This window comes from Cherax quadricarinatus, chromosome 33 (genome assembly GCF_038502225.1).
Source record: "Cherax quadricarinatus isolate ZL_2023a chromosome 33, ASM3850222v1, whole genome shotgun sequence".
NCBI classification, from domain to species: domain Eukaryota; kingdom Metazoa; phylum Arthropoda; class Malacostraca; order Decapoda; family Parastacidae; genus Cherax; species Cherax quadricarinatus.
In genome coordinates, this window is record NC_091324.1 from 671,893 (window position 1) to 691,922 (window position 20,030).

Here is a 20,030-nt window from a genome sequence, read left to right on the forward strand (position 1 = left end):
TGTCTTGGCAGAGGCACACTCTATATATATATATATATATATGTGTGTGTGTGTGTGTGTAAACAATCGCAGACAGCCAATTTTAACTATGCAAGACAAGCTACGGGGGTGGAAATCTTTTGCTCAAGTACTTACACACTTCTCAGTGCGTCATCAGGAGCTTTGCAATGTTGCAAGGCTGCAACTGAAGGAGTGGGGGGAAGTTTTCTCGGAATAGCACAGTGCAGGTCTATCACCTGCTGCTGGCTCTCTTAGAAATGTGGGCCAACGGTCAGTGTCACACCAGCACTACCACCATCCCCATCCCCCCATATGGGGTAAAAGGGTTTTGAGAAGTCAAGTATTATGAAGTATTATGCAGCCTTGCAACATTGCTTAGCTCCTGATGACGCACTGAAAAGTGTGAAAGTACTTGAGCTAAAGATTTCCACCCCCTTGTCTTGTATATATATATATATATATATATATATATATATATATATATATATATATATATATATATATATATATATATATTGTGTGTGTGTGTGTGTGTATGTCTGTGTATGTGTGTGTGTGTTTGTGTGTATATGTCTGTGTGTGTATGTGTGTGTGTGTGTGTGTGTGTATATATATGTGTGTGTATGTGTGTGTGTGTGTTTATATGTGTGTATGTGTGTGTTTATATGTGTGTATGTGTGTGTGTATAGATCAGTAAGATCTGCATTTATAACGAAGGCAAGCCACACACTTGTGCACATATTCGTAGATTTATTTTACATTTTAAGTCAGAACTTTATCATTCTTGCCTGCTTAATACCACGATGTTTACCAGGATTCCCTGCACGTGGCACATAGTGAATCAGTTTAAGGCTAGTGAATGGTTTGATTTAGTTCTATCACTGTGATTTGACAGCACTTTTGATTGATGAGTATGTTTTTCATTGGTACAAGTGATTTGGCCTGGAGGATGGCATCGTCTTTAGTCAAAAACCTGAAAAGTCGCATAGGCCTGTGGTAGCAAATACAACTGCTACAAGACAGACTTATACCTATCTGTGGTTGTAAAGACAGTCGTGGATCCTGACCCCGCCTCTCAAGCTAGCCACTGTTAATGCTGTTATTTCTGTTGAACAGCAGCTAAGTACCGAGCTTACATGAAGGTTACTAGAAGGGGTAGCGTAGGTTGCAGGGATACGGCCGTAGACTAGGTTTGACTTTATTAATCGACGTGTAGGTACAAGTCGAGCAGAGTGAGGGGATGACCGATAGCCAGTACATGGAGGAGAGGTTGTTGAACCCGTGAGGGTAGGCCGTGGAGTGAAGCTAGGCAGGCCTAGAGGGGGCAGCACCGTAGTGCCGCGGGATATGAATCTAGCAGACTGCATAGGCTGTCTTAGCACACAGTACAGGCTGTCTACATTCACTTGGCCACGCACCTCGTGTCATCTTGACACGACAGTACTGGTGGGCACAAAGTTGTGAAAGAATTACTTACACTAGTTAACCCAGCTAGGACTGGCTTTCACTCACCCCAAAATCAAAATGGCTATAAATCAGGCAGACTTAAAAAAAAAAACTCCCTAGGGAAAGACAAAATTGGTTTGCCCGCACAGCTTGATTGAGGACAGAGCCAGGAGACGTCAGTACTGGAACTAAAAATCTTCTATATACAGGTTGTCCGCAGGGCTGAAACATCAGCCTTGACTACTCGTCCAGGATGCTGTGCCATCCTCACATCTGCAAACAATGACTGACAGTAGCATTTCCTAATGTGTGACATTCGACATAAGGGCAGCTCTGCCCTGACCTTAATACAGACTTTAAAAGACACACTGGGTGCACATACAATAACACTATTTCCAAGAAATTCGTTATATTACGGGTATCTTACTGAAATAATTTTCATATTTACATGACATTGTCCACCCTGACTCGGGTATTAACTAACTATACAATGTGTGTGCATTAATACCCATTTCTGCAAGCAAACAGTTAGCGTAATTAGCGTAGGAGTCAGACAAGTCAGTAGGTACGTTAGTGTCACAGAAATGTACTGTTGTCCTGGGTCTCAGGCAATAAGTATGGAGCCTTACAGGACTGTCATCAGTAACAGTAGTAGTGGGTGAAGAAATAGATGCGTTGTCGCTAGAACGAGTCTGTGTCTTTGCAATGCTCGCGACTCCAGCTCTGCTTCGGCTTGCACATGGTCAATGTACTTCATGTGGTCAAGTTGAGCCTCTTTGATAGTTCTGGTAGCGATGTCCCTCACCTTGAACTTATTGCTGCGGAGCTGTCGTAGGACACCCTAAGCACCAACAAATTTGGGAACAAGTTTATGCATACTTGGGGTCTGCGTCAGATTGAGCAACATAACTGCAATCTGGTTCCACTTTGCTTACCTTAGCGTGGGCGTTGTGATCAGACGTGAACCTATCTGTAGCTTTCATAAAGTTCTCTCATACTCATTGAAAAACAACCTGTGTTTGCATCTTAACTACACTGGTGGTGTCGGTATCATAGGTAGGTTGAGGAGGAGCAAACAGAATTTCATATGGTAGATGCTTGTCGTAGCCATACAAGGCAAAATGAGGTGACTCACCAATCTAGCTGTTAAGGGAAGTGTTTATCATACTCAGAACATCTGGAATAGCCTCATCCCATGTAGTACAACTCGGGTTAACAGTTACTCTGAGCACCTCCAGGACTTTGCGGTTTGTACTTTCAGCAAGGCCATTACTCGCAGGGTGGTGTGGAGCTACTGGCGCTTGGTGAATGTTAAATCTGGAACAAAGATCCTGCATTATGGCGTTTATGAACTCTGACCCATTGTCCGACAGGACACGTGGGCAGGTAAGATGGAGAACGACATGCTCATGGAAAGCATTTACAACAGTCTCGGCAGTTTTGTCAGGAATGGGCACTAACTCACAATACTGTATCAAGTTATCTACCATTACAAGCAGGTGTTTATTACCCTTCTCCAAGGTCAAGAAGTTCGTCAACAGGTCAACAGAAGTTTTCTCCAAGGGCTCCTTTGTAATGTAGAGACATCTTGTGACATGACGATGAGATCATCTAGGTAGACCATGAGCGTGCCACCTAGGAGAGTACGGAAAATCGTCGTTCTCAAACGACTGAAAGTGATCGGGCTTCCATGCAAGCCGAAGGGCATCCTCCTGAACTGATGATGACTGGTCGGCATAGAGAAACCTGTCAACTCTTTGCTCTGGTCATCGAGGGGGATCTGCCAAAACCCTTGAAGATCAAAAGTCGAAGAGGCCTTATTATCACTGGTGTTCTGCAACAGGTCATTCAGAACTGGCAATGGAAATCGGTCAGGGATCGTGCAAGCGTTGAGTTTCCTGTAATCAATAACAGGACGCCAAGTACCGGCTTTCTTGGGAACCAGGATGAGAGGGCCATTCCAAGGAAAATTGGACTCCTCAATAACTCCATCACTAAGCATCCTTGCAATGAGTTCTTCGGTGAAGACTCGTGCATGCGGCAGGTGATAAGCAGCTAAATAAATGGGTTTAGTACCTTCGGGATCTCTATCATACTAATTCTTAAAGCAATGTATGGATCGTGAACCTACCACTTTACTATTTAAGTTGTTTTACTTCCTGAATCCTGACTATTCTAAAACTGAAGATATATTTCCTGACATCACTGTGACTCATTGTTGCTCTTGTCTTTTACCTGTGTTCTGGCTTACCTGCTTTTGGCTTCTCGAACAGCTTGTCCATGTTACTATCGGTTTCTTTCAGTATTTCTTATACTATTACGTTTTAGTGTTCTTTGTGTGTGTGTGTTTACATAGTGCACAGCTAGAAAATAACAATAATAAAACATGTATTATCTTGTGTTTGTAGGAATCCCTACCAGCCACCAGCACCTAATCCTGGGTGAGCGCGAGTTAGCTGACGACTCTTGCCTGCTAGACCAAGGGGTGATAGATGGCTCTACCATCAAACTTGTGCTGTCTCTTCGTGGTGGACCAATCAACGCTCGCAGGCTCCCCACCCACGAGGACCTCATTTGGCGCGAGGTTACTGACTATATGGACGTCAATAGGTAAGTGCTTCCTCGACTGTGTCTTGTTCGCCCTTGTTGTCTCGTGATTACCAGACGGAGGATCAAGTCTCCACCACTCCTTGCGCTGAATGACCCCAGTAGGTTTAGCCCAACATCTAAATAATAACAGTAATAGTATACCTGTATATTGTAACTGTATATTGTAACTCAATTATCTAGTAAATGTTATGCACTAATCTGCACATCAAATAAGTATATCTAAGCCTGTGTACAAGGGTCTTCTATCGGTGTCTCCATCTTTGTTATGGAATCTTTAATAAAAGAGAAGCCAGTCATATGAAACTTGTCTGTGGATATATATATCAGTTGAATTATATGACACCAAATATGTTAAAAAACACAGTATGCGGTTTATGGCATTTTATTGAGTAGAAGTTTCGCCCACCAGGAACTTTATTAATTCATAAAGTCCCTGGTGGACGAAACATCTCAATAAAATGGTGAAAACTGCATACTATGTCTTAGAAATATATTTTTCAGTATATAACACTGATATCGTTGATTAATAAACGTGAAGTTCTAGTGTGTGCAACAGGTTGATGGTTGTAGGTGGGCGTAGGTGGGCGCATGTAGGTGGGAACGACAATGGTAGTGTGTGTAGAAGAGGTTGATGGTTGTAGGTGGGCAGACGTGGGTGGGAAGGACAATGATTGCTTAAGCGAAACGAATAGGTTGAAAAAGTCAGAAAATGTTAAACCACATGGTGAAGAGTATGATCAACAAACATACTCAATAGTCCACCAAACACTGGTCTGGGCGAGTCTCCTAGCTGCTTGAATTCTTTCATCGCCTTTTTTTGTGTGGACTGGCTAGGGCTGTTGACAACCAGAACTAATCTCAGTGATGAAGTCTGAAAGTTCTCTTACATCCACCACACTTGCATGATGTACATGTCAAGTCTGATTTTTTTTTTTTTTTTGGTTGGTATCTGTACTCTCCCCTGCAGCCCTTGACGCACTCGTATTTGTTTTCTACACGACATGCCTCACCAGCGAACACTGGACCGGTTCCATGACCACCTAAAGTCACCTGGACTCGGCAACTGTGATGATTTGACCAGTGTCTGATGCAGTTTGTAACCTGCTTGATATCTTACTATCAACGAGTGCTGGTTCACCTCATCTATCGTAGGCAACATGGTTATCCTAGGGTTATCCTAGGTTCTCTACACATATGCTGCTATGTATGATAATTCTATGTAACTGTATTGTGTATACCTGAATAAATTTACTTACTTACTTTTGTCTCTCTTCATACTACTTTCAGGACTCCAACGTTCAAAGATTATTACTAATCTTTCAGTGTTAGGTAGAGCTTTCAATATATCTTCCTCTGTGGGAGTCTTAGCCAAGACGCAAAGAACAGTGAAAGAAAATTATATATTACATCGTATCAGGGCAGAGAATGCAGAAGCAATATGTGTTTATTTACTCCTAGAGTTCAAGCCATGACTGAGATGATCAAGGTACCGGAACTGAGTACCTGTACTAGAAGCCTACCATAGATGCTCACATCCAAGCTTTTGTGTTTGATGCTCTGGATGACACACATCTGTGTTTATACCTCAGAGCAGAGTAATTTTTTATATTGTGTTGAACCCCATCAGTAACATGACTGAAGATCCTCATATCAGCTTCATGTCATACCATGAGACTTTCAAGATAATTAGTGGCCGGCAATACCTGGGGTATACCTGGGAGGGTTTCGGGGATCAACGTCCCCGCGGCCCGGTCTGTGACCAGGCCTCGTGGTATATCAGAGCCTGATCAACCAGGCTTTTACCGTTGGCCGCATGCAAACAGACGTACGAACCACAGCCCAGCTGGTCAGGTACTGACTTGAGGTGCCTGTCCAGCGCCTTCTTGAAGACAACCAGAGGTCTGTAATCATCCCTTATGTATGCTGGGAGGCAGCTGAACAATCTTGGGCCCTTGACACTTATTGTGTTGTCTCTTAGTTTACTCGTTGCGCCCCTGCTTTTCATGGGGGAAATGTTGCATCTCCTGCCCAGTCTTTTGTTTTTGCAGGGAGTGATTTTCGTGTGTAAATTTGCGACTAGTCCCTCTAGAATTTTCCAAGTGTATATTATCATGTATCATTCTCGCCTGCGTTCCAGAGAGTACAAATCAAGGGACTTAAACCGTTCCCAGTAATTTAGGTGCTTTATCGTACTTATCAGTGCCGTGAAAGTTCTCTGTACATTCTCCAGGTCTGCAATTTCGCCTGTCTTGAAAGGGGACGTTAGTGTGCAGCAATATTCCAGCCTAGAGAGAACAGTAAACATTCTCATTGTGAATTATGATTTACGTGAAGTTCGGACGTTTTCTGTCTTCATGCATTCTTTCGCTTTCTTTTCTCGTATGTCAGCTTTCCGAGTGTTAATCTTATAAATATTAAACATCATAACTGCCCTCTGAACATCACTGATGAATTGGCGACTGATTGACCATGACCTGAGTGCCATGATCCGAGTATCATGATCCGAGTATCATGACGTTCATGACATAGTCATCAAAAGTACCTGAGGTGCCAAGCTTAATTATTTTGATGGTGACAGCACCATCTAGGATGGTCGTATGGTTAAACTGTGGCTTAACTGTTATAATGTGGTATTAAATCTTCAACACACTCTAAGTCAAGGAATTTTGGCGGTCAGGGCGGCGGCCCTGGTAGAGGTTATCACATTTTTTCTGTCCCAGCTGCTTAGGCTTCTGAATAAATTCTACAACAGTACAATTAGAAACCTTCACGTGTGGAGAACAAGCAGATCATTTGTTGTTTATATGAAAGATCTTCTTATGTCGGGCACAGTACTGAGGCCTTGACCTGTCGACGGTCAGTAGTTTGTGATTCTGGTGTATCTTTAAGATGCTTTGTTTATCTGAGGACTGCTTCTCTAACACACTGAGGAACTCGGTCACAACCTGGGCCATCTTAGGACCTCCCACCACCAACCTCAGCTGTTTCTCTTCATGTGTTCTCTTCACGAGTCGTCTAGGAACATTAAGGAGATGATCTGTTATGGCGTAGATCTGTTCAGTGCAAACTGGCCCTTACAGATTCCTGTAAACACAAGTTGTTTATTCTTAAGTACAGATATATCTCGTAGGTCAGGGGTTACCACCTGGAAAGAATTGTCCTTTGGGAGAAAATCTGGAAATTCCGGGGAAAGAATAAAGAGTTGAGACCAAAAAAAACCATACCCCCGGCCGGGATTGAACCCGCGGTCATAGTCTCAAAACTCCAGAATGGCCAAAATGGCCAAAGTAGCCTTTTTTAATAGTTAAAAAAACCGGGGTAAAGGTGAGCAACCTGTATGCGTGTATGAGGGGAAGGGTAGTGTAAACTATGAGGGTAGTGTGTAGGGGAGGGGTAAGTGTGAACTATGAGGGTTGTATGTAGGGGAGGGGTGTGGACAATGAGAATAATATATGGTTGTAGGGGTAAGTGTGGATGTGTGTAGCGTGGGAGGTGTGTACTTACCTATCCGTGGTTGCAGGGGTCGATTTACAGCAATGCCTGGCCCCGCCTCTTCGTTGGTCGCTGCTAGGTCCACTCTCTCTCTCTGCTCAGTGAGCTTTATTGTATCTCTTCTTAAAGCTGTGTATGGATCCTGCCTCCACTACATCACTTTCCAAACTATTCCACTTCCTGTGACTGAAGAAATACTTTCTAATATCCCTGTGACTCATCTGAGTCTTCAACTCCCAGTTGTGACACCTTGTTGTTGTGTGCCATCTCTGGAACATCCTGTCCCTATCTATCTTGTCAATTCCTCTCAATATTTTATGTCGTTATCATATCCCCCCTTATCTCTCCTGTCCTCCAGTGTCGTCAGGTCGATTTCCTTTAACCTCTCCTCGCAGGACATGCCCCTTAGCTCCGGGACTAGCCTCGTTGCAAACCTTTGCACTGTTCTAATTTCCTTACGTGTTTGGCCAGGTGTGGGTTCCAAACTGGTGCTATGTGTGTGTGTGTGTGTGTGTGTGTGTGTGTGTGTGTGTGTGTGTGTGTGTGTGTGTGTGTGTGTGTGTGTGTGTGTGTGTGTGTGTTTTGTACTCACCTAGTTGTGGTTGCAGGGGTTGATCCACAGCTCCTGTGTGTGTGTATGTATGTGTACGTGCGTGCGTGCAGTGTTCAAACCCTTGGCCATTAATAGTAACAAGTCTGTCTTTACTAAGGTATTGCTACTTCACTGAGATCAGTGATAATGAGAGGTCGTACCTGTTCTGTACTGGTGAAAATTAGACATATGTGCAACATCTGCGTATCTTCAATGTAGACGTTTCGCCATCCAGTGGCTTTATCAATACAAATTCTAGAACATAATTTGAAGACAGTAGAACTATATACAAAAGATGAGGTAATCAGTCCCTCAGCCTTGGAGTTGGTGTTAAGAGCACCGTAGTCGTGAAAAACCTGAAGCACAGGCAAGAAGGCTGGCGCTCATATACTGGCGTCAGGTGAAAAGGGGGACGGGTAGCAGACGAAGGCATTGTGACTGGTAGGCGAGATTCACCAGTGGAGGTAGGTCCTACCCAAGAGACGGGTTAGTAGAAGTGAAGAAGGTTGTGGAGATGTCCTCTGAACCAAGATTCCATGATGTTACACTGTCTGACAATTTGTACATGAATAATATACAATTCACACAAGATGAAAATTAGACACACACATATATTGATAAAGCCACTTCTTCAGTCCAATACAAAGCAGAAAGAGGGGAAGGAGAGGAGGAGTTTGAGTAATCAGTCCCTCAGTCTAGAATCAATGTACAGAAGATACAACATATGGCCAGAGAAGTTGCTTATGTACTGTAGTCAGGCGAGTCGAAGTAGGAGTGGGCGGAGTCACAGTGGAACCACCCACTAGTATAAAAAGAACATAAGAATATAAGAAAGGAGGAACACTGCAGTAGGCCAACAGGCCTACTGCAGTGTTCCTCCTACAAATCCAACCCGCTAACAGAATGTTTGCCCAACCCACTTTCAGTGCTACCCTAACAATAAGCTCTGTTATATCTATTTACTCACGTGCAAATTCCACTCTCATTCATGTATTAATCCAATCTAAACTTGAAACTACCGAAGTTCTTAGCTTCAATCACCCCACTGGGCAGACTGTTCCACTCATCAACTACCCTATGTCAACATGTACATCATTCATTGGAACAAATACGCATACACCATCAGGCATGGAAACATGCCAAGCTTATTATTAATGAAAGATACATCCAGACAACGTTCCCTGGAACTAAAGTGATCGACAAACACACTAGTTCACGCCAGCCAGTGATATTATTATTAATAGCACCAAAAATCTCTAAACTCCTGTGGGTCATTTGACGATGCTGAGAGAGAGAGAGAGAGAGAGAGAGACGGGTAGGTAGCTAGGCAGGTAGCAACAGTGCCAGGAGATACTTGTGATGATTTAAAAAAGAAAACGTGATGGCTGGTCTTGTTCTCACAGTGGCGGTCATGATACGTACTTGTCCCCATGCATTAGTTTTATTAGAATTATGAGGAAGAGCTCGTCTTTTATGGCTTGTACAGCGCCTAGAGAATGGGAAGTAATCAAGTTTGATCCAATAAAGGGGAGGATGACTCTAATTCCTTGAATCAAGAGCCCTTCATAAGCATCAAGGCACTCCCCTTGAAGGTAGCCCCGGCGTTGTTGCTTTCTTTTCATACTTGTAGTTAACGCTAATCTCATAAGAAAGCTGGAGAAGTCACTTATAATTAACATGAATAACACTCGTCTTCAATGAATTTATATAGGTCAGCCAAGAGCTGTGTGTATGTTACTGTTTATAAAGTATGTGTATGTTGTGCAGAGAGGACCTGTGGGATGGTGTTGGTGGACGCACGGTGACGCTGCTGGTGCTGAGAGATGGTGAGAACGTCAACTTATACCGTGTGGTGGAGAACCAAGATGGTTCCTTCTCTCCTCTTAACGAGTCCTGGGGCTCTGTCAACAGGTGAGTCGTACACACGCACGATCTTTGTAGTCTGGAAGAGGAAGCAGGCCTGCACATGCACAGGTTTATGCTCACACAGGCCAATGTACGCACGCAGGCCTATGCATGTACACAGACCCATGCACGCACACTGGCCCACGAAAACACACAGACCCTTGCATGCACACACACTCACAGACCCATGCTTGCATATAGACCCGTACATGCATACAGGCCCACGGCGCATCCCCCGGACGCTGGGATTTGCATTGTATTTCATGAAGCGCCTAAACCGTGTGGGTCATTCAGTGCAAGGAGTGGTGGAAGATCGATACTCTCTCCGCTAATCACGGCTTGGTTTTTGATCAGTGAGGCTATCGAGTCACAGAAATTTTATTCAGTGAATGGGCAAAGACAGCGTGGAAAACTAGATTGTGCACGCAAACTTTAAGCACCGATCCAGTGATCTACCTTCCATTCACCAACTGTGACTTACACATAGAGAAGTTTCCGTATACTTGTTTCTTCCGTTAAACAAGATATGAACAGGTACTTGGATGGCACAGTAGGGGATGGGGGTCGATGGAGGGAAGAAGTACATCTAAGATTGCGCTATGAGTTCTTAGCTTGCAAACTGACCAGTGTTAAGAAAAAAATGACGACTTATTGCAGTCCTGACTGCACACTAAGACCAGGCATGAGGTTATGTACAAGGAATGTTCTTCGTTGTGTGGATTACATGACTACTTCAGGAGACAATCTCGAGCAGATTTAAGAGGCGCGTGAGTTTCTCTGTCTCCTAATATCATGTTTATTTTCCCCCTATAATTTACCTTGTCCATAATTACTATCGCATTTGCTTTGTCTTCTTTCGTAAGGTGAAGTCCAGGATCTTTCCTTAATTCATGGTATAACTTAACAAATCTTTGAGGACAATGTATTGCAGAGGTCTGAGTTTTGCTCAAACCTCTGCAACACAATTGTCCTTAAATATTTGTTAAGTTATACCATGAATTAAGAGAAGATTCTAGACTTCACCTTACGAAAGCAAAGCAAATCTGTCAGATGTCACAGCGCCTCACTTTCCTCAGCTCTGAAATGCTTTCCTCAGCTGTTCCAGTCATTGTTTCAAGAACATCAACAATAACAAAATACGCTTCCGTTCAACACAAAAATGTGAGACTACAACAGCATCGTCCACTCCACTACCAAACAGCGAAGAACAACTGTCAACTGGAGTGACCCAACATTGAATTAACAACATTAAATTCATCTGGCGATATGGCAATGTCAGCAAAAAAATATTGGTGCAATAGACCATAACAGTAGCTGGAGGTGGAATTATTGGAAGAAACTCGACTCTCATGAATGGGAAAGCATTTTTGGAAATCAAGGCACCAAATTCTCAAGAGCTTAAATTTCTTCCACTGGCATGACACGTCGAACTAATGAAATGAGAAATTCCTTTTCAGTAGCTTCAGGTGATGCAGTGTCGCACAACAAGTTTAGCTGAAGATCCTCGGCTATCTTGAAGCTGCTTGGTAATTCTGGTGGCGAGGTAGCCTGATGGCCAACAAGTTGGCATGGTAGCTTAGATAGCAACTTGCAGTTTCTCTTTTTCAAAAACATGGATGGGATATTTGGTCTCCCAGAAGCAGCTTCACCTGGGTAGTCCGGAAGACGGTCTGTGATTGTCTTATCTGTGTTAGCTCTGCCGGAAAATGACGAAAGATCGTCAGACTGAAGTTACCTAGTGCATTAAAAGTAAAGTCTGTGCTGTTCAAATGCTGTTCAAGTGGCTGAGAACAGGTGTTCTTGGAATTTCGAAGTCTTATACTAAGCAATAAGTAACCAAGTTTCTGCTCGGAACATAAGAACACAAGATTGATTGTGGGATATTCTCAGGTAAGATATATGTGCTTTTTGTAACAGAGATAGAAAGGTCAGACAGAGAATGTCTCTCACAGGAGCTGGTGTTGGTGACATAGTCAGAAGGTTGGATAATATGATGTTAGGCAATGGGAACAAGCCCATTATCTGTCTTAGTACTGGTGAAAATGACATCGGGAATGGCAGGAGACAGGAGCTGCTGGATAAAGTAGATCACCCATAGATGTAGTCAGGTCTAAGGGAGGAATCCTAATCATATATAGCATCTTGCCTAGAAAGGGAGTGGGCAATGAATGGATGTCTAGGGAAATTGGTATAAATAGCTGGCTAGACAGGTACTGCAAGAGACTTGCAATCCCATTCATTGATAACTGGGACAAATTCTACGGCAAGCATGATATGTATGCAAGGGATGGGGTTCATCTCTCTGGGGATGGAGTGGTTGCATTAGCCAATTCGATTGAGAGGGTAATTGATGACTTGTCTAGGACTTTAAACCGATAGATTATGGAAGTATGAGTGTCTGTGGGAAACAATCAGGCTGCAGTACTAGAGTTGAAAACAGCAGATACAACCAGGATACCTCAGGGATATGTTTAAAAGACAATATTCAAACTAAAGTTGCTAGTAAAGGCAAATCATATGATCAACAAACAAAGAGAGATAGTCGAGGGCAACGAGTGACTAGCTCCCTTAATTTAATATACAAATAGTAGGAGTCTAAGAAATAAGATAGATGAGCTAAGATTACCTGCAAGTGTAGGTAATATAGATATTATTGCTGCAACAGAGACCTGGTTCAACTTGAAATATAGAGAAATGCCTTCTGAATGCAACATACAGAGTTATAAACTATTTCATACTGATAGGGTCAACAGGAAGGGTGGTGGAGTGGCCATGTACGTCAGATAAAATTTAAATTGTTGTGTTAGACAAGATATAAGATTAGAAACATCGGACACAGAATCTGTTTGGCTACAGTTTCTCGAGGGTCGTGAAAAGTTAATTTTGGGTGTGATTTATAGGCTCCCAAACCTTGACAGAGAGTGCAGTAAGCTGTTATGGGACGAAATTCATAAGGCATCTAGATATGAAAATGTTTTGCTAATGGGAGATTTTAACTTTAGACAAATTGATTGGAATAATGTGACAAGAAATCTTTTTTTAATGGTTTTCTTGATAAGGTTCAGGATTGCTTTTTAAAACAGTTTGTGACAGAACCAACTAGAGGAAACAATCTGCTTGACTTGGTTCTTGCCAACAAAGAATCACTAGTTAATAATCTTGAGGTTAATGATGAGCTTTGGGAAAGTGATCACAAATCACTTAGTTTCAATATATCATGGAATTACCCAGATAACTGCAATCAAATCTGTCCCAGATTTTCGCTTGGCTGATTTCATGGGACTGAAAACTTACCTGGGTGGGCTAAATTGGGATGTCCTGACTATAGGTCAGGTAGCTGGTGTTGGTTGCCAATATGACATTTTTCAGAGCATAGTTCTAGCTGCCCAGACAACGTTTGTTCCGAGTAGGGAAATTGGATCTAACAAAAATGACCCCCAAATGGATGAACAATAGATTAATATATCTCATTGGTCAAAAGAAATGCATATATTGGCGTATCAGAAGAGGGGATGGGCAGTTAAGAAATCAATATATTCAGTTAAAGAGAGAAATAAAAAAAAGGAATAAGAAAAGCAAAAAGGGATTATGAGGCTAAGGTCGCAAGGGATTCGAAGACTAACCCAAAAGGGTTCTTTCAGGTATACAGAACTAAGATTAGGGACAAGATAGGCCCACTTAAGAGTAACTCTGGTCAGATCACTGACAGTGATAGATTATGTAGAACAGGACGATAATAAACTATGTACAATTGCGGTAACTAGTGACATGGTCCTCAGACAAATAGAGAAATTAAAACCTAACAAATCCCCAGGCCCTGATGAACTGTTTGCAAGGGTGTTAAAGGAATGTAAAGAGGAACTTTGCAAACCTTTGGCTAATCTTTTCAACATATCACTACAAACTGGCATAGTGCCTGATAAGTGGAAAATGGCAAATGTAGTACCTATTTACAAGGCAGGTGACAGGTCCTTAGATTCGTAATATAGACCAATAAGCCTTACCTCCATAGTGGGAAAATTTATGAAATCAATAATTGCCGAAGCAATTCGTAGCCATCTTGAAAGGCATAATTTGATTAATGAATCTCAACACGGTTTTACAAAGGGGCGTTCCTGTCTTACGAATTTACCAACTTTTTTCACTAAGGTGTTTGAGGAGGTAGATCATGGTAATGAATATGATATTGTGTATATAGACAAATGCAAAGTTCTAAATGTTGGACAGGAAAATAACCATGTCACATATAAACTAAATAATGTAGATCTTAATATTACGGATTGCAAAAAGGATTTATGAGTTCTGGTTAGTAGTAATCTAAAACCAAGACAACAGTGCATTCTTGGCTTCATAGCAAGAAGCATAAACAATAGAAGTCCTCAGGTTGTTCTTCAACTCTATATATCCTTGGTTAGGCCTCATTCAGACTATGCTGCACAGTTCTGATCACCGTATTACAGAATGGATATAAATGCACTGGAAAACGTACAGAGGAGGATGACAAAGCTGATCTCACGTATCAAAAATCTCCCCTATGAGGATAGACTGAGGACTCTGAACCTGCACTCTAGAAAGGGGTAGAATTAGGGGTGATATGTTTGAGGTGTATACACGGAAAACAGGAATTAATAAAGGGGATGTAAATAGCGTGCTAAAAATATTTAACATAGACAGGACTCGCAGCAATGGTTTTAAATTGGAAAAATTCAGATTCAGGAAGGATATAGGAAAGCACTGGTTTGGTAATAGAGTTGCGGATGAGTGGAACAAACTCCCGAGTACCGTCATAGACGTTAAGACGTTGTGTAGTTTTAAAAATAGGTTGGATAAATACATGAGTGGGTGTGGGTGAGTGTGAGTTGAACCTGACTAGTTTGTGCTACTAGGTCGGATGCCCTGCTCCTCCCATAAGTGACGTGTCTAACATCACTAGGTCAAGGCATTGGCTTAAGCCGGTGGAAGAATTGGACCTGCCTCGCATAGGCCAGTAGGCCTGTTGCAGTGTTCCTTATTTATGTTCTTATGTTAAGAATGAAGGAACACAGCAATAGGCCTATTAACCCTGCTAGGCAGGTACAGTTAACATTCACTCTTAAGTATCCGTCCAACCTAATTTAAAGCTGTTGAAAATGGAATAAAATACCGACAAGTTGAAGATACTGTACTGACAAGATGAGGAACTCTGCTCCAGGTAGCTGAACTCTCCTCCAGGCTGAGGGACTGACCACCTCAAATACTTAATGGACTGATTACATCATCTCTATTTCACTTCTCACTTGCTCTCTCTGTATGTAACTGAAGAAGCCTACTGTGTAAGCGAAACTTTTCATCAATAAAGATACCCAACTGTTAAACATATCTTAATCTTCAGTTTAAAACTACCCAAAAGTGTTGCCTCATTGCCGCTACCTGGCAGTTTTTCCTCTCATCTGTTCATCTGTTGACAAGTCAGTACTTCCTCACATTCTTTCTAAACCTAAATTTCTTAAAACTGATTACGTTGCTTCGGGTCCTGTCTTGGGTAGATATTTAGAGCGAGCACAGCTGGTGTTGTGGCCAGTGTTGTGGATGTGTTGTGGCCAGTGTTGTGGATGTGTTGTGGCCAGTGTTGTGGATGTGTTGTGGCCAGTGTTGTGGATGTGTTGTGGCCAGTGTTGTGGATGTGTTGTGGCCAGTGTTGTGGATGTGTTGTGGCCAGTGTTGTGGATGTGTTGAGGCCAGTGTTGTGGATGTGTTGTGGCCAGTGTTGTGGATGTGTTGTGGCCAGTGTTGTGGATGTGTTGTGGCCAGTGTTGTGGATGTGTTGTGGCCAGTGTTGTGGATGTGTTGTGGCTAGTGTTGTGGATGTGTTGTGGCCAGTGTTGTGGATGTGTTGTGGCCAGTGTTGTGGATGTGTTGAGGCCAGTGTTGTGGATGTGTTGTGGCTAGTGTTGTGGATGTGTTGTGGCTAGTGTTGTGGATGTGTTGTGGCCAGTGTTGTGGATGTGTTGTGGCCAGTGTTGTGGATGTGTTGTGGCCAGTGTTGTGGATGTGTTGTGGCCAGTGTTGTGGATGTGTTGTGGCCAGTGTTGTGGATGTGTTGTGGCCAGTGTTGTGGATGTGTTGTGGCCAGTGTTGTGGATGTGTTGTGGCCAGTGTTGTGGATGTGTTGTGGCCAGTGTTGTGGATGTGTTGTGGCCAGTGTTGTGGATGTGTTGTGGCCAGTGTTGTGGATGTGTTGTGGCCAGTGTTGTGGATGTGTTGTGGCCAGTGTTGTGGATGTGTTGTGGCCAGTGTTGTGGATGTGTTGTGGCCAGTGTTGTGGATGTGTTGTGGCCAGTGTTGTGGATGTGTTGTGGCCAGTGTTGTGGATGTGTTGTGGCCAGTGTTGTGGATGTGTTGTGGCCAGTGTTGTGGATGTGTTGTGGCTAGTGTTGTGGATGTGTTGTGGCCAGTGTTGTGGATGTGTTGTGGCCAGTGTTGTGGATGTGTTGTGGCCAGTGTTGTGGATGTGTTGTGGCCAGTGTTGTGGATGTGTTGTGGCTAGTGTTGTGGATGTGTTGTGGCCAGTGTTGTGGATGTGTTGTGGCTAGTGTTGTGGATGTGTTGTGGCCAGTGTTGTGGATGTGTTGTGGCTAGTGTTGTGGATGTGTTGTGGCCAGTGTTGTGGATGTGTTGTGGCTAGTGTTGTGGATGTGTTGTGGCCAGTGTTGTGGATGTGTTGTGGCTAGTGTTGTGGATGTGTTGTGGCCAGTGTTGTGGATGTGTTGTGGCTAGTGTTGTGGATGTGTTGTGGCCAGTGTTGTGGATGTGTTGTGGCTAGTGTTGTGGATGTGTTGTGGCCAGTGTTGTGGATGTGTTGTGGCCAGTGTTGTGGATGTGTTGTGGCCAGTGTTGTGGATGTGTTGTGGCCAGTGTTGTGGATGTGTTGTGGCCAGTGTTGTGGATGTGTTGTGGCCAGTATTGTGGATGTGTTGTGGCCAGTGTTGTGGATGTGTTGTGGCTAGTGTTGTGGATGTGTTGTGGCCAGTGTTGTGGATGTGTTGTGGCCAGTGTTGTGGATGTGTTGTGGCCAGTGTTGTGGATGTGTTGTGGCTAGTGTTGTGGATGTGTTGTGGCCAGTGTTCTGGATGTGTTGTGGCTAGTGTTGTGGATGTGTTGTGGCCAGTGTTGTGGATGTGTTGTGGACAGTGTTGTGAATGTGTTGTGGCCAGTGTTGTGGATGTGTTGTGGCCAGTGTTGTGGATGTGTTGTGGCCAGTGTTGTGGATGTGTTGTGGCCAGTGTTGTGGATGTGTTGTGGCCAGTGTTGTGGATGTGTTGTGGCCAGTGTTGTGGATGTGTTGTGGCCAGTGTTGTGGATGTGTTGTGGATGTGTTGTGGCCAGTGTTGTGGCCAGTGTTGTGGATGTGTTGTGGCCAGTGTTGTGGATGTGTTGTGGCCAGTGTTGTGGATGTGTTGTGGCCAGTGTTGTGGATGTGTTGTGGCCAGTGTTGTGGATGTGTTGTGGCCAGTGTTGTGGATGTGTTGTGGCCAGTGTTGTGGATGTGTTGTGGCCAGTGTTGTGGATGTGTTGTGGCCAGTGTTGTGGATGTGTTGTGGCTAGTGTTGTGGATAGTGTTGTGGATGTGTTGTGTGTTGTGGCCAGTGTTGTGGATGTGTTGTGGCCAGTGTTGTGGATGTGTTGTGGCCAGTGTTGTGGATGTGTTGTGGCCAGTGTTGTGGATGTGTTGTGGCCAGTGTTGTGGATGTGTTGTGGCCAGTGTTGTGGATGTGTTGTGGCCAGTGTTGTGGATGTGTTGTGGCCAGTGTTGTGGATGTGTTGTGGCCAGTGTTGTGGATGTGTTGTGGCCAGTGTTGTGGATGTGTTGTGGCCAGTGTTGTGGATGTGTTGTGGCCAGTGTTGTGGATGTGTTGTGGCCAGTGTTGTGGATGTGTTGTGGCCAGTGTTGTGGATGTGTTGTGGCCAGTGTTGTGGATGTGTTGTGGCCAGTGTTGTGGATGTGTTGTGGCCAGTGTTGTGGATGTGTTGTGGCCAGTGTTGTGGATGTGTTGTGGCCATTAACCACAGTGTTGTGGCCAGTCACCACAGTGTTGTGGCCGGTCACCACAGTGTTTACCTGGAGTTTACCTGGAGAGGGTTTCGGGGGTCAACGCCCCCGCGGTTCTGTCTGAGACCAGGCCTCATGGTGGATCAGAGTCTGATCAATCAGGCTATTACTGTTGGCCACACGCAAGCTGACGTACGAACCACAGCCCGGTTGGTCAGGTACTGACTTTAGGTGCCTGTCCAGTGCCTTCTTGAAGACAGCCAGGGGTCTATTGGTAATCTCTCTTATGTATGCTGGGAGGCAATTGAACAGTCTTGAGCCCCGGACACTTATTATGTTGTCTCTCAGTGTACTCGTGGCGCCCCTGCTTTTCATCGGGGGAATGTTGTATCTCCTACTGAGTTTTTTGCTTTCATAGGGAGTGATTTTCGTGTGCAAGTTTGGTACCAATCCCTACAGGACCTTCCAAGTGTATATTATCATGTATCTCTCTCGCCTGCGTTCAAGGAAATACAGATCAAGGTCCTTCAACCGTTCCCAGTAGTTTAGGTGCTTTATCATACTTATGTGTCCCGTGAAAGTTCTTTGTGCACTCTCCAGGTCTGCAGTGTCACCAGCCTTGAAGGGGGCAGTTAGTGTACAGCAGTATTCCAGCCTAGAGAGCACAAGCGATTTGAAGAGAATCATGGGCTTGGCATCCGTAGTTTTGAAGGTTCTCATTATCCATCCTATCATTTTCCTAGCGGATGAGGTAGATACATAGTTGTGGTCTTTGAAGGCGAGATCCTCTGACATTATCACTCCCAGGTCCTTTACATTACTTTTCCGCTCTATTGCATGGTTAAAATTTGTTGTATACCCTGACACATTTTTAATTTCTTCAATTTTCCCATATCTGAGCAGTTGAAATTTCTCCTCATTGAACTTCACATTGTTTTGAGTGGCCCATTCGAAGATTTGGTTGATGTCCGCTTGGAGTCTCGCAGTGTCTTCGATGGAGGTCACTGCCATGGTGATCCGAGTGTCATCCGCAAAGGAAGACACGGAGCTATGGCTTACATCTCTGTCTATGTCAGAAATGAGGATGAGGAATAGAATGGGAGTGAGTACTGTGCCTTGTGGAACAGAGCTTTTTACCATGGCTGCCTCAGACTTTACTCTGTTTACTATTACTCTGTGTTCTGTTTGTCAGGAAGTTGTAGATCCATCTACCAACTTTTCCCGTTATTCCTTTATCACGCATTTTGTGTGCTATTATACGATGGTCACACTTGTTGAAAGCTTTTGCAAAGTCTGTGTACACTACATCTGTATTTTGTTTGTCTACAGCATCCAGGACCTTGTCATAGTATTCCAGTAGCTGGGACAGGCAGGAGCGACCTGCTCTAAACCAGTGTTGCCCTGGGTTGTGTAATTGATGGATATCTAGGTGGTTGGCTATCTTGCTTCTTAGAACTCTCTCAAAGATTTTTAAGATATGAGATGTTAGTGCTATCGGTCTGTAGTTCTTTGCAATTGCTTTACTGCCACCTTTGTGGAGTGGGGCTATGTCTGTTGTTTTTAGTGTGTGTGGGATGACCCCTGTGTCCATGCTTCCTCTCCATAAAATGCTGAAGGCACGTGATAAGGGCTTCTTGCAATTCTTGATGAACACGGAGTTCCACAAGTCTGGGCCTGGGGCAGAGTGAATGGGAATGTCATTAATTGCCTCTTCAAAGTCTTGTGGAGTTAGAATAATATCCGAAATTTTTGGGATGACCAAATTTTGGGTTTCGTTCATAAAGAATTCATTTGACTTAAGAAATCGTAATGACACGATTGCAAATAAACCATACCCCCGGCCGGGATTGAACCCGCGGTCATAGAGTCTCAAAACTCCAGCCCGTCGCGTTAGCCACTAGACCAGCTAGCCACAATAAGATTCATCCAACTATGGTGTAGAAATATACCTAGTTG

The 20,030-nt window shown here is 43.8% G+C and overlaps 1 protein-coding gene across 2 annotated transcripts in view; it reads left to right on the top strand.

Moving 5' to 3' along the window:
- The window catches only part of LOC128693900 (AN1-type zinc finger protein 4-like), a 70,670-nt gene that overhangs the window by 12,984 nt on the left and 37,656 nt on the right, over positions 1-20,030 (top strand). The window contains exons 2-3 of one of the 2 annotated variants that reach the window (XM_070090752.1): positions 3,855-4,056; positions 9,908-10,051. In XM_070090752.1, the coding sequence (XP_069946853.1) occupies positions 3,855-4,056; positions 9,908-10,051 (346 nt within the window). The remainder of the gene's footprint in view (positions 1-3,854; positions 4,057-9,907; positions 10,052-20,030) is intronic. The other variant, XM_070090753.1, reaches the window with a different exon arrangement.